Here is a 22794-nt window from a genome sequence, read left to right as displayed (position 1 = left end):
AATCAGAAAGCAAGGATGCTATCAAAGACTACAGCTATTGTATCAAATAGACCTGACAGAACAGATAAGGCAGCTTCAGCATTAATAAGAATAACAGTTACAAAAGATCAAAATACTTCCAATACGTTTAAACCCAGGAACTCATGACAATTTTGATATTTAAAAAAATTGCTTTGATCATCTTTAGATAATGCTAAAGAACCAATTCATTACTTTAAAAACCAGCAAAAACTTAATGAAGGGAAAGAATAAAGCTTTAACAATGTATTATATCACAAATGATCATGTTTTACCTGTGTCCCACTTACTCCCTTGCATCTCTGCATTTTTAAGTAATTTTAAGATTTATCATTTAATACATACTATTTCAGTATGATCTCTAGAAGTACTTTTAAAAAACCTAACCACAATACCATTATTGCATCTAAGATAATATCCAATAACCAATCTTCATTTGTTCTGACTGTCCTCTGTATTAGTTTTCTACGGGTCTGAGTTAGAAGACTCGACTCCAGAGTCGTCAGCATGTTGTTGACATTTGAGGCTGTGGGAGTTCAGGAGACTGATTGCTCTGGGAAGGAGTAACAGGAAAATACAGGAGCTTCGAAGGCATAAGACAAATAAAATAAATACTTCGGGACGGAGAGAGAGGCAGTTTGAGAAATACTAGCAGTGTGTCATGGAAGCCAAAGTGGGAGGGAAAGTGGACGACTTGGGATGCAAAGCTGCTTCTGTCTGACTCCAAAGCCTGTGTCCCCATGCAACCACCCGTCAAACAGGTATCATGTGCCTACTGTGAGTCTAGCTCCTTGCCAGCCACTGCTGTGTCCCATGCAAACATGAAGAAAAATCCCCTCGAATGTGATCTACACCGGGAAGCACTAGCTTCTGGGACAGTTTAGAAGGAGGAGATAGTGATAATTGAGATGATTAATTTCTTCTATTCTAATTTCCTTCATGAGCCTGGCAGGAGAGATGGAGGAATAATGTCAAAGCATTATTTTTTATTTGCCTTGATGTGCCTAACAGCTTAGATTATTACTTTTAAACCTTTCCTGTGTTCTGCAAAAGATTAGTTTACTTCCATACAGAGGCGTTTCTTTCTTTCCTACCCCTGGATGCCCGTACTTTCAGTCATTACAATGAATGGCTGCAAAGTTCGTGAACTAAAACACAAGACTATAAGGCTAGATTTTTCATGTTTTGAGAACATTTAAGAGGATTTATATGAATGTTTCAGAAAGGGAAATATAATTATAGATCTAATACTTTTACTGAGGAAAGACAGGATTGAAGCATTAGAATGCTATATCCATTTTGTTGTGCAGCTCTGTAGTGGTATAAATATTTCAACTGCTTCATCTGAATTAAGATACAGCAGGAGAAAAAGGTATGAGAGTAAATTTAGGAATAACCATAGTGCATTCTTTTTAAAATCCTATAATATTTCATTCTTATTAAGTCAGAAATAAGGTTATCAAGAATACTAACATTGGACCCCCACCCCCCGGCCCCCACCAAAAGGAAAAGACAAATATTTACAGCCCCGTCAAGACAGAGGTCATATAAGAGGTTTTACGGTGTAGAAAACTACTCTCTCAACTGCAAGGGCTGTGTGTTCCTGTTATAAACTGAAGCTAATGCTGTCCTCATAGAAATAACTGGGCTACATCAAAGTGACACCCTGGCACTCTTGGGGAGATAAAGCGTTGTAATTCAACATCTCAGAGAATATGTGCACAAAAGCATGGCAGAAATTTTACACACACTAAATTGGGTAGCAGTGGTGGCAACACACGTACTTACTACCGTGTTCGGTAAGTGCTTTCTTCTCTGCCCCATTCCTTACCATCTCAAACAGATGGTGGCCCAGAGAAGCACAGAATCTGTGCATTTTGTCTGTCAAGCTCCTTATGTTGAGCATATAAACAACAGTCTACTCTCCATAATCCAGGCATGAAATCATATCCAGTACAAATAGAAAAGGTTTAAAGTTAAGCCAAGATCTAGGATCAGAGGAAAGTACATTCTGGAGAGGTTTCTGCAAGTTTTATTAAATGGAATCAAGGATATTTTTATTCAATGATTAAAAGCAAAACTGGACAGATTAAACTATTATCATTTCTCTAAGCGGTGGAGAATGCTGGTATGTATGCCATAAAGAATAGGAACAGGTGCACCCAGGGCTAAGTATCAAGTATTTCCGCAACTTCAGAAGGTTAGTTTCTTCCATTAGCCACCAGCCTTTCAACTCCAAGAACTCAGATTAAATTGGATCTAGAGTGTCTTAATTAGAGTGTGGGGACTTGAATGAGGTTCACTTCTCTTCTTTTTTAATTTGTTGCATTACACATCATCAAAATTCAGGAAAGACAGACTTGCTTTTTACTCCTTTCTAACTGAACTGACAAAGAAAACTTCCATTTGGTCAGAGTCACAAGTAAAGGAAACCCAGTCTGTACCCTGCAGATAAAGACATGAGATCATAAAATATCTGGTTTTACCACTGTTCATTTAAAAATTAAGAAATTCTTTATTTATCACTTACACATAGAATTTTCTAAATTATCTCAGTATCACCGTTACAATTTCAAGTTTTGTAATACAAAGACAAATCTTGTGTTCTAATTGGGGGTGGTCAATGTTTATATGAAAAAAAAGAGGGGAGGAAGGCACGGGGTATGAAAAAAAGGAAAAAAAGAGGAAAAAACTCAAATAAAATATTTTAAAAAACAAAAACAAATTTGAGGCATGATTCATGACCTCAGAAATACTAAAGAGTATCACTAGTGAATTCGTACAGATTCTAATCTAAGAAGTTATTTAACACATTAAATTTGTAGAATTTTGCTCATATTTTTATGAGAAAAGTGTAAAAACATATATTAAAATTATTTATACTCAGATTATATATGGAGTTCTCACATATCTTATTTCCTAAGTAAAATGAAACCCAGGTGGGCTTTGCTTTTACCATTTTCCCACTGATTTTCATCTATGTAAGTGAGAAAGCAGCCTAGTCTCAGAAATAAAGGAGAAAAGTACCTCAGGCTTGAATTGCTCATATAAACAGAATTCTTTTAATGTAGGCAAAAAGAAAAAAATCTGAAGCAGAAAAAAAAAAGAATATTTAAGGAGATCTCCCCATGTCGAGCCATATCAATAATCATAAAACTTTAAACCTGGGGTAGTTTTTATATTTCTATTACCACTACTAATTCTCTAAGATAGCTCTCTTAATTAAAGTCATCAGGTCCCTGAAATAAATGAAACTTTATTATCATTGTCCAAAGTTATGTTTGAATTTTACATCTTTTAAAAGCAGAGAACATTGTCGAGCTATTTTATGCTGGAGGAAGTAGTATCCCACGTTTGTCCGGAAAAACTCCAGCCACTGTTAATATAATGAGAACAGTTTGTATGACATTGATGTAACCTGGCAGCCAAGAAGAGTGGACTGGAAAGTGTACCTGTGAACTGTGACGACTTCACTGTACTAGCCAGTGGGGGGAGGTAGATGCTCATTGAGTGAGCATGTGTGTTGTGTGGCCATCACACTCAAAATGACTGAGTGAGTACAGCAACAAATCTGCATCAAATTTTGTGTTAAGCTTGAACATTCCTCTGTGGAAACTATTCAGATGCCTCAGAAGGCTTTCAGGGACCACGTAATGAGTGCAGCACATATAAAAATGTGGCACGAATGCCTCAAAGACGGCTGAGAATCTGTCGAAAGTGATCCATGTTCTGGAAGGCCTGCAACAAGCAGGACACCTGAGAATGTTGAACTTGTACAGGGTGAGATGGACAAAGATGGACAACAGACACTGCATGAACTAGAAGCTGGTCTGGGGATTCCAAAAACTACTGTGTCTGAGATTTTGACTCAGGATCTTGGCATGAGATGTGTGATGGAGAAATTCATAATAAAGGGGAGGGAAAAAATGGGACATCTGTAATAGCATAATCAATAAAATATATATTAAAAAAAGAAATTTGTTCCACAGTTTCTGCTGCCAGAGCAGAAGGAACACCATGCTGCAGTTGCTAATGACTTGATTCAAACCGCTAGCAGTGAACCAGATTTCCTCAAGAAGGTCATAACTGGACATGAATCGTGGGTCTATGGCCATGATCTACAAATGAAGGCCCAGTCTTACCAAAGGAAGTCGTCTGGTTCTCATACCTGAAGAAGGCATGGCAAAGTTTCAGTAAGATCAAGACCATGTTAACTATGTTTTTTGTTTGGAAAGGTGTTGTCCATCACAAGTACACCCCTTCAGGCTAAACAATTAATAAGGAGTACTACCTCAATGTTCTTCATCGATTAAGAGACGCAATACAAGGAAAATGGCTGCAGCTATGGGCACCTGGCAATTGGCAGCTTCATCACAATGCTCTCGCTCATGCATCACATCCTGTGCAGAGTTATATGGCAAAACACCAAATTTCCCAGTTGACTCAGCCTGCCTACAGCCCAGACTGGCACCCTGCAACTTCCGGCTTTTCCCAAAATTAAAATCACCTTTGAAAGGGAAGAGATTTCAGACTGTTGATGAGATTCAGGAAAATACAATGGGGCAGCTGATGGTAATTCCAACAAAGGATTTTGTAGAGTATTTTGAACAGTGGAAGAGGTGCTGAGAGAACTAATGTGAGGTCCCAAGGTGCCTACTTTGAAGGGGACTGAGGCATCATTGTCCTACGTACAATGTTTCTTGTATCTTCTTCAATAAATGTCTCTATTTTTCACATTACATGGATGGATACTTTCCGGACAGACCTCCTTATCGAGCATGAAGACTAATGTTAAGACATGTTGGGCTCCTCGTTCTGCTAATTTGTAGCTGTGTGAACTTAGAAATGTCATCATTCTGGGTCCTAGTTTCCTCATCTGTAAAACAGCAATAACAACTATCTCCAAGTGTGAGAGGGTTGAAAGAGGAGGTATAAGTAAAGGGATCACTTACAGTTCCTTGAATGTGTAAGATATACTTCATTAAAATTAATTATTATTTATTACACTCTCTCACCTGGTTAAAAAAAAAGTGTCCACTCATTCAACAACTACTTAGAATACATACGAGTGATACACCAAAGAATAAGATTCCTGCCCCAAAAGAGTTCATCTTCTTACAGGTGATGTTACAAGCAAAGAGGCAACAAAAATACTTACCACTCATTAGTGCTGTCAAGGGTGCTCATGACCCCAATAAAGTCTGCATCTATTGTGCAGAATTATCAAGCATAATTTTTCTTATTCCTATGGCTTAAACCTAGGGTTGGCAATTATTCTTCAGTAAATGGCCAGAGAATATTTTAGATTTTGTGGGCCACATGGTTTATGTGGAAAGTACTTCGCTCTGCTATTGTAGCATAAAGGAGCCATAGACAACAAGCAGACAAATGAGCATGGCTGTGCTCCAATAAAACTTTATTTACAAAACCAGGTGGTGGCCCAGATGTGACCAAAGGCCAGTTTGCCAATCTCTAGTTTAAACCATACGCATCAGTTAATAAAAGATATTAATGCTTTATTAAAAGCATATACGAATAAGTCCAAGTATCTTTCCCTATAAAGATTTAATATTTTAATCTCAGGTTGAAAGGAAAATGGGGAGAAAGAAGAGCTTTTAGAACAGTGCGCTTGTATCTGTAGTGGAAAGCTTCCAACATGGAAATAAATTCCAGTAAGAAGACATTTAGAAGAAAAGAAAGAAGGTAGTTAATGGTTTTTCCTTTTTTCCTCCTGAGAGTCATGATTCTAAATGAAAATACCTACTTGTTCTATAAAGAGATCGAGCATATTTACATGCTTCACACCAGGTTGTGACAATGGACAGCTCCAGTCAGGCCTTTATGGCCAGTGGACTGTTTGGTTTAATGATGTCAAAAAGCAGGGGAGCAGATGGCAATAAAACATTATTAGAAAAGATGAAACATAAGCAACTGGTAGCAGTTTACTTATTCATATAAAAATTTAAAAATGGAACCAATAAATCTATCCATCTTAGCTAAGCAAATCTAGTTATCTCGATTTATTACTATAGCGTAAAGCCTACAATGAAATTTGGGATGGTTGGAAAAACAGTAATTTCCTTTCTCACCCCTATCTCCTTTAGACTTCAAATAAAAGATAGAATTTATATCCACTTATAACTGAGATGCACATCATTCAGTTTTTGATCTAATCAGATCTCACAAATATATCTGAGTCTTCCTTGGGGAAAACAAACAAACAAAGAATGTATTGGATCTCTGCAAAGCTCTGTCCATAATGAATGAATAAGCATTTCTTTATTGCTAAGATGTAGCAAACTGCAAAGGCAGGGTATGATAGTCAGTTAACAAGAATCTTAGCTAAATTTTAAAAATGGAGTTTAAATGCAAAGAAAATGTTACTTGAAACATTTTAATAGTTTTTAGTCACTCGTTTATCCCCCCTATGCAAGGGAAGAATCCTTTCTACTTTATCTCTAAGAGATTTAGTCCTCCTTAAATATCTTATTCACTGGTGTTATCTTGTGATACAGGAAGGAGCCCTATTTACTCAAAACAACTGGGTTCAAATCACCATAGGACTCTGGATGATTCTTTTGACTTCTCCTAGACTCTGTTTAGCTCATTGGTAAAATGGAATCCATTTAAAATTTTCATGACATTATCTTATTGTACATTCTGAATAAAAAGATACTTTTAAAAAGTGAAAAAATTATTTAAAAAACCATTATTACTACCTGCCATTTACTGTTAAATGAAACTGGTTGCTCCCTTCAAGGCTACCCATTACATTCCTGAGTTCTAAATGCCCAAATAAGGATGGTAAGTACTCCCCAAAGCAGAGTGCAACAGAAAAAAAGCCAAAATTAACTATTCATTTTGAAAAGTAATTTTGTGTCTTTTGCCATTTTTGATTTCACCAAAAAAATCTACTGTGTCCCTAAAAAGCCTGCAAATGATCCCAACCTCTCTGTTTACAGATTACTTGTACTGTGTTTCTACAAAACGCAATTTATATTTTAAAAAAGAATCACCAATTTTTACAAGTCTTTATCAATTATGAGCTCTTGCCTTTACTACATATATTAAAACTGTTTCATAAAGAAAATAGTGATTCACTAATAAAAAGTGTATATACATATTACATGATACATATAAAGGGAATGCCATAAGTAGAATACACAGAAATTTATATTTGTTCAATATGGCGTATCGGAGATTAAGAATGTCCACTACTAAATGTTAAAATAGTAGTAGTGTAGTGAGTATGTCACCATAATATCAACGAAATGCCCTTACTTTTCTTCATTACAATGTTTGTCTCCATGCACACATTTAACAATAAAAGCAAAAAATAAAAAGGAAGAAATCCACTAATTTCCTCCCAACATCACAGGACCTAACGTGATTAAAGAGAACATGAAGGTAGCATTATTTTAACATGTTGTGAGAACAGCTAATGAAAACATTGGAAAAAAAAAAGATTTCAGCATAGTTAGGTAACACCATAACACTACTTTGAAAGAAAACGTAACAAAGCCTTTTTATTTTCAATGGCTCTATGAAATAGTCATTCTTCTCTATAGAAAATTATGATTATAGTATTAGCCAATATCGTATAGTTCAATGACATTCTGAGTAAGAATTCATAAATTATTTACTAAACACTTATACAAGTAATACATTTAAATCATTACAAATGCTCTCAAAATCAACATATTTGGAAAGTGGAAAAGAAGAAAAACCCAGTAATTAATGAAAAAAATTTAAAAGTCTATCTACAGATTTAAAGCTTTCTGTACTACATACAAATAGCAACATTAAGTATTTAATCTTTGGCCATCAGGGTTCTACAGAATTTTTCTTTTTTATCTTGAAAGAATCCCCTTTTCTATCTCGTAATGTTTATTTCCATGACAACAGGCAGTTCTGGTGCTTCGTGCAAAGGCACGCTCGGCAGTGAGGATCCTGCCAATGCTACCACTCTCATATTTGTAGGTATAAAGAACTGAAAGCATCCATGTATAGAAAACGTTAACTCAGGGGAAATAAATGCACTTGCCTGAAGAAGTGCTATAAAAACGGACTAGATATTTATAAAAGTAAACTTTAACTTATTTTTCAACAAGATGCAGTCCACTCAGATTGATATTTTGTAACTAGACACATTAATAATGCTTTTGTTGTTTTACTGTGCTGTTTTATTTTTTGGTTGTAAAGAAGTTGTATATTGAAATATATTCATTCTGTTTTTAAAAACAAAAAACCCCCCCAAAACAAAAAATATATTCAACCAGTTTTCTCTGCCATAATCTGACGTAGAAGGAAATATAGTTTCTCCACACCGAACACATCTTCTACCAACGTTTTCACAGAGGATAAATAATACTCTGTAGGGAATAAAGCTCCCTGGAAGAGTAATGGTCAGAACTTACATCCCAGTCAGGTTAAGTGTAAGTACTTGGCATTCTCTTGCCCCAGGAATTCTCTCCACTGCCACTGCCACTGCCATTGTCATTGCCTAGGGTCGTATCATTATCTTCCGGTCTACACTGATTACCTCAACAACCTCTTTAAAGTCTCTATGACTCCAATCTTTAATTTTTCACAGTGTGAATAATGATCTTTTAAACACACTAACACTATAATGATCTTTTAACAGTGCAAATCTGATTGTGTCACTTTCCTTACTTTCAAATGTTCTTTTTTTTGTCTTTTTAAATATATTTATTGATTATGCTATTACAGTTGTCCCATTTCCCCCCCCCCACTCCACTCCATGCCGCCCACCCCCTCCCTCCCACATTCCCCCCCTATAGTTCATGTCCATGGGTCATACTTATAAGTTCTTTGGCTTCTACATTTCCTACACTATTTTTACCCTCCCCCTGTCTATTTTTCCACCTATCATCTATGCTACTTATTCTCTGTACCTTTACCCCCCTCTCCCCATCCCAATCCCCTATTGACAACCCTCATGTGATCTCCATCTCTATGGTTCTGTTCCTGCTCTAGTTGTTTGCCTAGTTTGCTCTCATTTTTGTTTTAGGTGTGGTTGTTAATAACTGTGAGTTTGCTGTCATTTTTACTGTTCCTATTTTTGATCATCTTTTTCTTAGGTAACTCCCTTTAACGTTTCATATAATAAGGGCTTGGTGATGATGAACTTCTTTAACTTGACCTTATCTGAAAAGCACTTGATCTTCCCTTCCATTCTAAATGATAGCTTTGCTGGATACAGTAATCTTGGATGTAGGTCCTTGCATTTAATCTTGGGTAATGTAATTATGATGTGCCTTGGTGTGTTCTTCCTTGGGTCCAGCTTCTTTGGGACTCTCTGAGCTTCCTGGACTTCCCGGAAGTCTATTTCCTTTGCCAGATTAGGGAAGTTCTCCTTCATTATTTGTTCAAATAAGTTTTCAATTTTTTGTTCTTCCTATTCTCCTTCTGGCACCCCTGTAATTCGGATGTTGGAACGTTTCAAGATGTCCTGGAGGTTCCTAAGCCTCTCCTCATTTTTCCAAGTTCTTGTTTCTTCATTCTTTTCTGGTTGGATGTTTCTTTCTTCCTTCTGGTCCACACCATTGATTTGAGTCCCAGTTTCCTTCTCATCACTATTGGTTCCCTGTACATTTTCCTTTGTTTCTCTTAGCATAGGCTTCATTTTTTCATCTGGTTTTCGAACATATTCAACCAATTCTGTGAGCATATTGATAACCAGTGCTTTGAACTGTGCATCCGATAGGTTGGCTATCTCTTCGTCGCTTAGTTGTATTTTTTCTGGAGCTTTGAAGTGTTCTGTCATTTGAGCCATTTTTTTTTTTTTGTCTTGGCTTGTCTGTTACTTTAAGGGGCGGAGCCTTAGGTGTTCACCAGGGCGGGGTAATGCTGGGCTCCGCGCTGTGACCCTGTACGTGGGGGAGGGGCCGAGAGGGAGCAATGGCACCCGCCTCACTCTCCTCCGGCTTTCAATCTTTCACTCTGGTACCCACAATCAAACTGGGCCCCTCTGGTGCTGGTTCCCCAGTGGGTGGGCCTGTGCACACTCTAGGCCCCTGTGGGTCTCTCCAATGACCTCTCCCGTGAGGCTGGGAGTCTCTCCTGCTGCCGCCCCAACCCCCACGGGCATTTTCAATCAGAGGTTTGAGGCTTTATTTCCCCCGTGCTGGAGCCCTGGGTTACGTGGTCTGCTTCGCTCCCCGCTGTTCATCTGGTTTATCTGTGGGCGAATGTGGTGCCGCGGGGTGCTACCCACCGCTCTGCCTGCCCCACTCTCTGCCACTCTGAGTCCGGCCCTCTGGGTTTATCTGTGCAAATGTGGGGCCGCAGGGTCTGCTAGTGCTCGGACTGCCTGCCCCGTTTGTCCCACACTCCACCAGTCTCGGTCCGCCATGGCAACGTGAGTCCTCTCCTCCCCGGTGCCCGTCTCCGCCCCTCCTACCAGTCTGGGTGAATGTTTATTTTCTATTTCCTTGGTGTCGGTCCCCCTTGCCGTTCGATTCTCTGTCAGTTCTGGTTGTGCGAGGAGGCGCAGTGTGTCTACCCTACGCCGCCATCTTGGTTCTCCTCAAATGTTCTTTTTGACAAGGCCCCCAATAAGCCATCCAACGTTCCTTCTGGCCACTATACAGTACTAACCACACTGAACTACTTGCCCTCTTTTAAGAAGCCAAGTTCTTTGTGAGCTTTTGCTATGTCGTTCCTCTCTAAGGTGGCCTCTTCCTAAAAATATTCATGGGTTTTGACTACATGTGATTTTACTTTAGGGCACAAATGTTAACACTTTATTCCTGCATAAAATAAGACTCCATTATAAACAAATACACACTCTACCTCAAGACTGTATCACTGGAACTTTACTGGTCCTTTCGATTGATCCAGACCTCCAGCCTTCTGACCTGGGCCTTACAATCTGATTTAACTCTTTGCACTGTGTTTGCACATTTCCGTTATTTTATTGGTGTTTTGCATCCAAGTTGATTTGTCCACAGTGACAAAATGGGTGAACATCCCTAATATTTCCTCTGTACTCCACTGCTTGATTCCTTATATGCCATATTCCACATTTTTTGAGGGGAAAAATGCTACGATAGGGCTTCAGGTCTAGAAGCTTGTTAACTGCTGGAAATCAATGTAGCTCTAGTTATAGTACTGCTATTTTCATAACTTTTAAGTCTTACGGGAATTCCCTGCTTCAAGCAGAGTGAAGTCCCCTTCTCCTTATGCAACATGCATAGTTTTTAATGGCAGCCTCTGACAGGTAGTACATTCACCTTTGTTCAATGACTGCGGTGGCAATTTCAAGTCTTCTAGGAGGAAAGAACGATGCTTGAGAATCCCTCAAATCATGTGAAGATGTAAAAAATAAGACAAACTGACCTATCCACACACTCACTCATTCCCTCACTGACATTTACTTCGGGCCCATACTCTTAGCCAGGTATTGTTTAGATACTGTAAAATAAAGATTAGTAAGACTTGATCCTTGTCCTTAAGGGGTCTATAAACAGCAGTAAAAGACACATATGTAAACAGTTTAAATGATCATGATGAATGCTATAATAAGGTCATCATCAAAATTTTGTAGGAACATAGAGAAAGGATAGGCGACTATGAATAGGGCTAACGAATGGTTCACAAAGAAGATGACATCTGGTCTTAAAGAGTGAATAGAAATTTTCCAGGGATCGAAGAGTGTAAAGGAGTTTCAAATAAAAGTTGCCACTGTACAAAGCACAGAAGTATGTGCCCAAGGGATTGTATGAACTGATGAACTCTAGTGTGACTGGACCATAGGGAATATAAGGAACGATATTACAAAATGAGGCTGGAAAAGGTTGGCAAAAGGTTGTAAAGAGACCACAAGACCTGTTAAGAGGCCAAACATTAAGTGTGTGGGCAGCAGAGGGCCCAAAGTATTTGCAAGAAGGGAAGTCACATGAGAACTGTATTGTTGCATGGTGACAGTGTAAGTTATTAACACTCTCTCTAAAGAGAATAAAGGGGTGAAACCTTTTCTGAGTATCCTCTATGTATCAAGCACTTCGTTGTATCATTTGAGCTTCACAAGAATGCTCTAAGGGACTTTTTTTGACCCTTATTTTAACAGGTAAACAAATTAAAGGCTCAAAACGTTCCATCCAGGGAACATCTCAGGCCTTCTGAAATTCAACTCCATAGGGTGGGCTTCCTCTATTTCAGGACCACCATCAGCTAGGAGGCCAGGCTCAACGAACAACAGGCCTGATCTAGCAGAGCGCTCACAGGGGTGTCCAACCCGTGGCCCATGGGCCACATGCGGCCAGGACGGCTAAAAGTGCGGCCCAACACAAAATCGTAAACTTATTTGGAACCTTTTTTTTGCTCATCAGTTTTTGTTAGTGTCTACATATTTAATGTGTGCCCCAGACAGTGCTTCTTCTTCCAGTGTGGCCCAGAGACACTAAAAGGTTGGACACCCCTGTATGAGTTGTCCTCATTTTGTATACAATTAAAGTTAGAAAACTGATGTGCCTCTAACATATAATGGCTCTTTATGACTCTAGTATTGTATTTGTGAAAAACATCTGACTAAATTTGGTTAAGACAGTAATATTTTATATGTATACTTGCATCAAATGAACTAATCTGGTATCCATAACCTAAACAGAATATAGGAAAAACATTACATAGCAAATTAGGTCACCTACATAAACACGGGAACATACTTTTCAACTTATATCACTAAATTTACAAAGGTTTTGAAATATCTATCTAACCACTTATTAATTATATATAATATGAAGGTTTCAAACATTCCAAAATCTATTAGGACATACAAATAGAATAAATTAACATATAATTTAAAAAACGTACAAGTCCCCAATTCTGAAAAATGACAAGAAGAATCTCACCTATTATGTATTTTTCTAGATCAAGTCAACTTTTCTAAATGGACTATCACATCTGAATTACGGAAATCTAGCCAAAGACAAGGTGAATAGGAAGTAGTTTTGTTAGCTTACATAAAATTCAAGCCGGAATTCTTACGTTTCTTATATCTTAATACTTTCATTTAGACTATGAACTTTTGAACACTTTGCATCCTAAAATATTTAGCTTTTTGGCAGTCACTGGCAAGCTTGCATATGTATGCCAAACTCTATGCCTGAGAAAATGATGATCCAATCTAAACTATAATGCTGTTACACACACCTAGTTCCCATTTATCAATGGGAACAGCATTACTGTGTTCCTGTAAGACTTCTCTCGGGGCAACACACTGTGCACCACAAGTGGAATATGATCAAAGATTTAAAGTCGGAACTTCAGTGAAGGTAACAGAAAACCATGCCAGGTTCAGAATGCACTAGTAGGTCTTCAACTTTCAACTGGCCCTTGCATGCAAGCTTTTTCTCTAAGCTGTCCGTTCACAACCATGTTAGCTATCCCAGAGGACAAAGTGTGGCTAAAATACTACGTAAATGACTTGCAGACTCTTAACCATACACTGCAGTAGGAAATATACTTTACCTTCTAACCCAAAATACGTCTGCATGTGCATGAACAAATACACTTACTTGTATACACGTATACTAACTAAAATCACGTTTTTATAACATTTTCCTTAGCATATGAAAATATGCTTATATTTTCTATTCTATTTCATTTTTTAATGAAAATTCTGTGGTCCATTAAACTGATTTAAGGATCAACTAGACTGCAGTTTAGTGATTTTGATCCCACTTCTCCCACCCAACTGTAGAAATTATTTTAAAATGACATCACTGGTAACAGTCACTCTTTGGTGATGGGCGATAGGAAAATAAAAAAATTGTTTTCGTTTTATTCTGCCCACACTAGTGCACAGCTGTGAATTATGAAGAGAAAGAAGGCTGAATTTCTCAGGTGAGGGAAGTAATGGCACCTGCCTTGGTGCTTTACCTAACTCCACAACCCTAACTCCACAGTAGCCCAGCACCTGGCCCTTCTAACTCTGGCATCCCTCTGGTTGACACTGTAGTTTTCACAGGTGAACTGTAAGAACATAAGAACCCATAATGAGGCACCTGTCACCTTCTAAATCAAAACAACTTTTCATTTGCATTAGCAAGCTCTTGAAACTGTTTATAAGACTAAGAATAGATTCTGAGGTAGTTTGTTTTGTTTTAAAATATGAGATACTATTAGGTAGAGTAGAATAAAAGAATTTGGGGAGCTGGGAATTTTTCATTTATTACACAGTTTTTACAAAATATTGCAAAATAAGTGCTTTTATATATAACACAATAACTCATTAAGTGTCAGTGTGCAGCACCTCCAGCAAGATACAGCAGGTGTTCTGCAAATACTTTCTGATTTGAGCTAAGTAAGCATCATGATGTCACTCAACGATGAGTTTACAATGGCAAAACATTTTCAATTTTTATGACATTAATACTTTATAATGTTATATATCATCTAATAGTTTAGACTGTTGTTTTTTCAAATCAAATTCACTTATATGTTTTGTAAAAAGTATATTTTAAATAGTGACCACGTGAATAATGATTGTAATTGTACACCTGCCTGCCTCGATTATTCAGAGAAGAAAGGAGTCTGTCCCCCTCTTGTGGTAACTTTGCAGTAGTGTAGTTTCTAGGAGTTTCACATCAAGTGAAATTTTTCCCATTTCCCTTTAATAAGCACAGTGCTATTTTGGCCATAGTTTCCAAAAGCAGTATATATTATTTTCTGCCCTCCACAGTACATATACTTTGTGTCCTTTATTAGTTTCTACCTCAGAAATTTAGTCTTTCCTTTGCTCTTTTAGGAAATATTCTCTTGTTTCCTTCTAATTACCTTACCAAAATTTTTTTCTGAATTATTTTCTTTCTTTTAATGCACATATAAAATATTTACAGAAAATCTCTATTGTCATGGATAAGCTTTAAGTAAATGGAAATAACTTAAAATGTATGGGCTGAGCTGTCAGAATTTGCCCCCAATAGGTTTGTGAATTAACAGTTCAGAAATTTCAAAGGCTAATTACATTAGTCTAAATATTTTAAGTTTTCAAAATAATAAAATTTTCTCTTTTTTAAAATAGCCCAGATCATATCATATCCACTTGGGAGCAGCAGGAGACGAGCTTGTGGAGACAGCTGGGGCCAGAGTCAGACCGGAGTTTTCGCCAAATCATTGCTGAGGTAGGGAGGACAGACTGATGGGTGGAGAAGGAGACAGGGAAATCAGTTACAGGTTGTTTGACAAGGCAATGGAGAGAAGAAAAAAACTGAGAAATACTGAGATGTGGAATCATTAGGCGTTAATTACTGTGAGAACAGGGGAGTGGGGCGGGAGGTCTCAAGCTCACAGTCCAGCTCTGGTGACTGGGTGGGCGTTCCATTCCTAGAGATAGGTAATGACACGCTGCATTTGAGGTGCCATCAGGAAACAGCAAGTAGATTAACAAGGTTTGGGGATGTGAAGTTCAGGAGAGAGGACTGTGACTAGGTACTACAAGCAATCTGGATGAGAGATCATCCAGGGGCAGTGTAAAAGAACGGGAAGAGATGAAAGCTGAGTGTGGGATTGGCAACATTTAAGTAGAGTCCCATCTTCCTGTTGAAACAGTTACTTTAGTCCTATAGTTATAAACTGTTCACTCTGGGAGGAACAGGAGATCATTTAGTCTTCCTACATTCTGCAGATCAGAAAACTGAGAATCAAAGAAGTTACTAAGTGACTTTATTTAAAGCTATTCATCTATAGAAGTGAATGAAAACTCAAGTTTCCAGACTGACCTAAGTTGTTCCATCCTAACACCACTCTAATGCTCTTTGTAGTACTATGTCCTCTTTCCATTTCTGCCTTGTGAACGAATCTTCAGAGGAAAAGAAGTTGCAGATCCTTTCTTTGATAATTGTCTGACGACATTAAATGCTTCTGTTGTTAATTCTGCATACAGCATCAAAACTAAAATGTTATAATTCCAAGATAACCTTCTAACAATACAGTTTGTTAATGAGACCCCAAATTTACAACCCACAACACAGGCTTCCCAAGTAATCCGGAAAACAAGGAAATGCCCAATCCTATAGTTATAAACAGCAGATGGCAATAACATACAGAAAATGTTTACGAAACACTTTGAGAGGAAACCAGCTGTAGCTATTCTCTGCAGTCCTTTTAAAATCTTAGATGGCTGAGAATGGGTTCCACCAATTAATTCTATTATATATCCCAGAACACAGGGTCATAACTATACTCAAGAAAAGCCAAGTGTTAGAGATTTCTTTGGCTTACCTGTTTGGTTCGGCCGCTGCCAGCTTGGTGACTTGACAATGCTGGTGGAGCCCACGGGCTTGAAGGCAGCTGCGGTTGTGAGACTGGCCACCCCCGGTCTGGCGAAGGCTGGGCTTTCCGGCCTCTCAGGCGCGCTCTGTGCTAAAGCTATTGATGAAACCAGTGGCTGAGAAGGCTCCTGGGTGTTGCTGGAAAGAAAATAAAACATTTTTGGTGGAATGGTAGCAAGCCAACCTAGCAATGATTGTTTCTTTTTGCAACCCATTAAATCTCTAAGGAAAACAAAAATAATAATCAATTAACTGATAGTAAAAAAAAAACCCAAAAACCTTCTAAAACCATAATCAGGACTGCCTCTCTACAAAACAAAACAAAATAAAACAAAAAGGAAAGTAGGTTTCATTTGTTCAACACTTTGAAAATTCTCTTTAAAAGGTCTTCATTGAGAAATTAGGCTACTGAAAAACTAATACAGCCAACACCTTTAAGTAATTCGCTGACTTCTTGTTCCTCTCTATAAACCCTTAATCATCAGATTAAGATAAGCAATTATTAAAGAATCCCTGAAAATCTTTATCAAATGGCACAGTTGTTTCTTTCCCCTTTCTCACATTCTTCTGGTATTTTATGAACTAACTTTCTCTGACATCTCACCAGTCACTCTTTTCATTCACAGACTCAGTCACTAATTCATTCAATAAATATTTAAGCACCTACTGTCTGCCAGACATTGTACTATACACTGGCCACACAGTGGTAAGCAAGAAACAACACCCCCAGGCTAATAGAACATCCACTGTTCTGTGTTCACAATACTGGAAAACAAGAGACAAGACCAGCGCTGTCCGTTCTCCGTCACAGTCACTTGCTCAACAGGAGGCCTTATCAGTGCTGGTTCTAGTTTCATTTAGATCATACGGGTTTTTCACCCAGTTATTAGTTATTTATGATTACATATCATTTCCAAAAAAAAATTTTAGATAGCTCAAATTATAAAATATGCACAATGGAATGACACAACACTGTGACAGTCTCTCTCAAATGAAGTATAATCATAGTTATTATAACAGCAGCAATAATAATAAATCCTACTAGCTTTTCAATAACAACTGAGCTACTAGTTATAGATAATTCTATGCAGAAAAACTCAATTTCCTCAATATCTGAAAGCAACAGCTGGAACAACAGATTGACAAAGATAGGATACAATATTAATAATGACTTCAATGAAATAAATACACTTAAGTATACTGTTTAGGTTGAGATTATTTCAAGGAAAAGAAATTTCAAATTCAATCACATCCACTACACTAACAAGTAAACAAGAATGCCTAATTTCCCCGATGCCTCTTGAATCCCGAGTAACACCTAACTAAGCAGGCATGAGGCAGCCTATCCTGTGGAAGGCCCGCTTGCAAGGTTGGCCTTTGACTGGCATTTGGGAACTTGGCTCATAAACAGCTCCCCACAGTCATATAAAACTTTCTCTTAAAGATAAGAGTTACTCACTGCCTAAACTGTATAAACAATGTTGTTCACGCTAAACACTTGCTTTCCTTTTGAGAGTCTGGACTTTGAGTATGAACTAGGTACAGCATGCCTACATAATGAGCCTCAATAAAAACCTTGTCCTAGGTACTTAGTTTCTAATGAGTTTCTCTGGCAGACAACACTTTGCCCATTTTGTTAGCTCTCATCACTGTAGGAATCAAGCCCGTCTTGTGTGACTTCACTGGGAGAGGGCTTTCGGGAACGTGAGTCTCATTTCTTCTAGGCTTGATCCCACATGCCTTTCCTCTTGTTGATTTTGCTTTCTATTCTTCCACTGGAATAAATCTTAATCATGTATACCACCGTGTCCTGAGTTCTGTTAAGTCCTCCAGTGAATCAGCAAACCTGGGGGTGGTCTGAGGGCACCTCTGACACTGAACAGTTGAAAAATCATACACACCAGAGCTATTTTAACTTCCTTGAAATATTGTTATCTCGAATTCAAGTATGATAGAGCCACCACTTCTTTTATCATTTCTAATCAGTTTAATGAAAAACTAAAACATGCCTGATGTTAAACATACAATACAATGAAAAATTTAAGCACTCTAATAATTTTTATAGTAAATAAAAAGTGAAAGATTGCTTACTTAATGGAAATGCTGGACACAATTACCAATAAAGATGACAATAAATGATATTAAAGGAAACAGTTTAAGCGTTATAGTATAATGGTTATGAGCACCTTTTAAAAGCTTTGTGAGGGACAAATTTTTTTACTCCTCTAATAAAATTTAAGTGGGGACAATACTTTACTTATAAGCATTCCAAGAGTCTTAAATAAGATAATTATGTACAAGTGCTTAACATACTCTAAGGCATGGAATATGAAGTTAACATATAAAAGGATAATTAATATATTTAAATAAAAGATTTTCAAAATTTTTAGACATTAAAAATTAATGAATTTTGAAAGTAATACATAAGTACAGGTTATTTTATTTTATTTATTATTATTATTTTTTTATCCTCACCTGATTTGATTATTGATTTTTTTTTTTTAAAGAGAGAAGGGAATGGAGGGAGAGAGTTAGGGAGAGAAACATAGACTGGCTGCCTCTCCTAGGTGCCCCTACTGGGAACTGTTTTTACATGAGCCCAAACCTGGGACCAAACCCACAATCCAGTTATGTGCCCTGACTGGGAATCAAACCCACAACCTTTGAGTTTATGGGATGACGCCCCAACCAACTGAGCCACACTGGCCAGGACAGTACAGATCATTTGAATTTTAGGGTTAATTACTCATGTGGATTTGAAAAAAATAACTAGTAATCATACAGTCATAGTTCTGAGAAGAAAATTTATGAATAAGCAATACCAGAAATTCCAGATGAAACAAAAAATATGGCAACAAAAACAGAACCCAAACCATCATTTAATATTTAATAAGCTGAAAGAATTAAAATTTAATTCTAGGGGAGTTGTCAGACAAACTTACTTAGAAGAAAGGGTCCAGGATGATAGGAAATCAATACCAAGCCTACTGAAATTTGCTTGAGAGAACTAGTAATACTGGCCCAGGATACGAAAGAAATTCAGGAGAAGCGTAAAGAGCAATCCTCAAATATGTGACAGCGAATTCACTCAACATGACTACATTCTGTTTGCCTGATGTTGAGTTGAATCTACAGTGAGATAGGTTTGGTTCAATAAGAGGAAGTACTTAACATGAAAAATTGTCAAAAGGGGGAAAAAGTCTGTTTCCTAACAACACCTTTCACGAGAGATCTGCCTCCAGAAGGTACTTAATCAGAGGACGAAGATGCCGTAGAACAAATTTAACCATTTAGAGGGTGGAGGGTTGTTACACTTCTGCATAACATTCAACACCTTCTAAGATGTGGCTACAATCTCCCTGTCCAATCATATATCCTACCAGTTTGCTACACAAACTATATTCTGGCCATGCCTCCTCTCTGCCACAGTTGCCCATTTTTTTCCAGGCTGTACACAGAAGGCACCTCTCTCCACTCTCCATCTGTGCTGGTTCAAATCGTATCCGTAATTAATAGTAGTAACAATAGTACCCGTCATGTCCTGTGTCCCACACTATGCAATTAATGGATTTCATTTACTCATGCAATCTTCTAAAAGAATAGACACTCCTTTTTCAGTTCATGGCACAGATTAACTGCATGGCATATGGTTACATTTCAATTTGTAATAACCAGGGCTTTCGAAAAAAATTAGTAGTAACTTTTTTATGTATCGTATCTCCTCCACTACATTATAAACTAAGGTTTGGGGCCTTTACTATGACATTGGGAATGTTACTTAACCCTATTTAAGGTTCCTCCTCTGTAAAGTGAGATGAAAATGCTACTTTTATTCATAGGTTATTGCTAGAAATAAATACAACGAAGTAACACATATACAGTACTTAGCACAGTGCTAAGCACATGGCGTACACTCAAGAAATGACCTGTCCTGCAGCACGTGCATTTACTAAATAAAACCTTCATCTGTACTAATAATTTTACGTTAAAAGTCGTCTGTGATAGTTTTGTTTCAGGATTTTACAAACAGATACAAGCTTGTTTCCTCAACTCAATTTTAAATAACACACAATATTTCTTAAAATTCCCCTTTAATAAATATCTCATAATCCCCAAAATGTTTTCATTTTTTATCTTTTGTATAGAGTCTTGTACATATTTTCTCCCAAAAGTTATACAATGTTTAAATCTCAAAGGGTGTTCAAATAATAAGCAAGAAAGTTGTTCCATTAAATTCAGGATTGATCAGTAGAGTTCAATATTCTCAGGGGAAATGGACCTCTATTTACCAAAAACATTTAATGTAGTAATGGGAGAATATTGGTTTTCTCTAGATAATCATGTATCTGAATACTTGAGGCCTAGGTGTCTAAAAATCTGTTTTTTTTTCTAATTTTTAACTATTAGCTACCATTAAAGAAATTACATAAACTTTAGGTATCATGTACTAAATATTAAAGAGTAAATAAAGTCATTGGCCATATTATTTTATGTTTGACAATAAAATGTTATCAATAAATACTAACAGCAAAGTATTTTAAATTAATGACTAACTTATTAATATAGTATGACATAATTAGATTCATATCTTATTTCTAAAATAATGACTCATATTTTTTCTAAGTTTAAAGTATGCCTAAATTATGAACAAAATTAAAATGTTTTCTAAAAGACTATAATGAGGAAACCAGAATCAATCCGTAAATACCCTTGACTCATGCCACAGAAACTAAAAATGAAGTAAGATCATTTTCACTAGTTTGCCAAATAAACGCACTGAAATAAAATGTTAAATTCATATTATTTCCATTTCAAGAATACCAAAGCTTTTGTTTTTTATTTCAAAAACTGAAAATGAGGAAAATATAATAATGAAGCAAAGATTTCTTTTAAAACCGGAGCTAATGAGGAAAAACAGAAAAAGGAAGAGAAGTTTACTTTCAGTGTCAGCAACCTGATTTATCTAGAGTTTACATTCCTCTCCCACAGTTGTTTAACTGTCACAGCAAATTTCTGCTGCAGATTGAGAACAGTTGGAAATTTTAGGTCTCTTTTCAAAGAAAAACTGAAGAATGTTCTTGAGGTGACTTTTATTCTAATTACATATTTAGATTTTTTTTAAAAGCTAGTTGTACAGCACATGTTTAATTATCAATGTTTAAATTAAACAACTTTTAGCTAAAGTCTTGTAAAAATTGATGTACTAATACACAGACTCTGATATGGAATCTGATATAGGAAAAGAGTATTTCTGAAGGGGTCATAATTATAAGCAACTTTTTACTTTATAGAATTCTTAGTCAGAACTCTGTAAAAGAACCAGGACATACAGGGAGTCATGAGTCTCCTTCCTTCCAGAATTCTGTTTACAATGTTTTTGTGTGTGTTTTCCTAAGCAAAATTCCCTCTTGTAATATCCTAACTTATTTTATTTTTTAACGATTTTATTTATTTATAGAGAGAGGGGAAGGGAAGAAGAAAGAGAAACATCATTGTGTGATTGCCTCTTGTGTGCCCCCTACTGGGGACCTACCCTGCAATCCAGGCATGTGCCCTGACTGGGAATTGAACTGGCAACCTTTTGGTCCACAGGCCTACACTCAATCTACCGAGCTACACCAATCAGGGCTAATTTTTTCAAATATATTTTATCGATTATGTTATTGCAGTTGTCCCATTTTTCCCCCTTTGCCCTCCTCCACCTAGTACCCTCATTCCCTCCAGCAATTCCCCTTGTAGTTCATGTTCAAGGGTCATGCATTTAAGTTCTTTGGCTTCTCCATTTCCTATGCTGTTCTTAACATCTACCTGTCTATTTGATATCTATGAATTTGTGCTTCTTAATCCCTGCACCTTTTCCCCCATTTTATTCCTTTCCCCCCCGCTACTGACAATGCTCCAAATGATCCCCATATCTATGATTCTGTTCCTGTCATGCTTGTTTGCTTAGTTTTAATATGGGTTCAATTATTCACAGTCGTGGATTTCTTGCCATTTTAATGTTCATCATTTTGATCTTTTTCTTAAATAAGTCCCTTTAGCTTTTCATATAAAGGGACTTCAAGCCTAAAGTCCCTTTAGGCTTGGTGATGATGAACTCCCTGAGTTTTACATTATCTGCCTTTCAATTCTAAATGATAGCTTTGTTGAGTAGAGTAGTCTAGGTTGTAGGTCCTTGCTTTTCATCACTTTGAATACTTCTTGCCAATCCCTTCTTGCCTGCAAAGTTTCTTTTGAGAAATCTGCTGACAGTCTTATAGGAACTCCTTTGTAGGTAACTCCTGCTTTTCTCTTGCTGCTTTTAAGATTCTCTCTTTATATTTAACCTTTGGCATTTTAATCATGATGTGTCTTGGTGTGGTCCTCTTTGGGTCCATCTTGTATGGGACTATGCCTCCTGGACTTGTATGTCTATTTCCTTCACCAAATTAGGGATGTTTTCTTTCATTATTTTGCCAAAAAGTTTTCAATTTGTAGG

At 37.1% G+C, this 22794-nt stretch overlaps 1 protein-coding gene across 7 annotated transcripts in view; it reads right to left on the bottom strand.

Annotated features, from left to right (window-relative positions):
* Positions 1–22794, bottom strand: part of PDLIM5 (PDZ and LIM domain 5) — a 209351-nt gene that overhangs the window by 27160 nt on the left and 159397 nt on the right. For all 7 annotated transcript variants that reach the window (XM_024574820.3, XM_024574819.3, XM_053922919.1 and 4 more), the window contains one exon: positions 16267–16454. In XM_024574820.3, the coding sequence (XP_024430588.2) occupies positions 16267–16454 (188 nt within the window). The remainder of the gene's footprint in view (positions 1–16266; positions 16455–22794) is intronic.

The sequence above is a fragment of the Desmodus rotundus genome, chromosome 4, assembly GCF_022682495.2.
Source record: "Desmodus rotundus isolate HL8 chromosome 4, HLdesRot8A.1, whole genome shotgun sequence".
NCBI lineage: Eukaryota > Metazoa > Chordata > Mammalia > Chiroptera > Phyllostomidae > Desmodus > Desmodus rotundus.
This window is presented reverse-complemented; position numbering and strand designations above follow the sequence as displayed.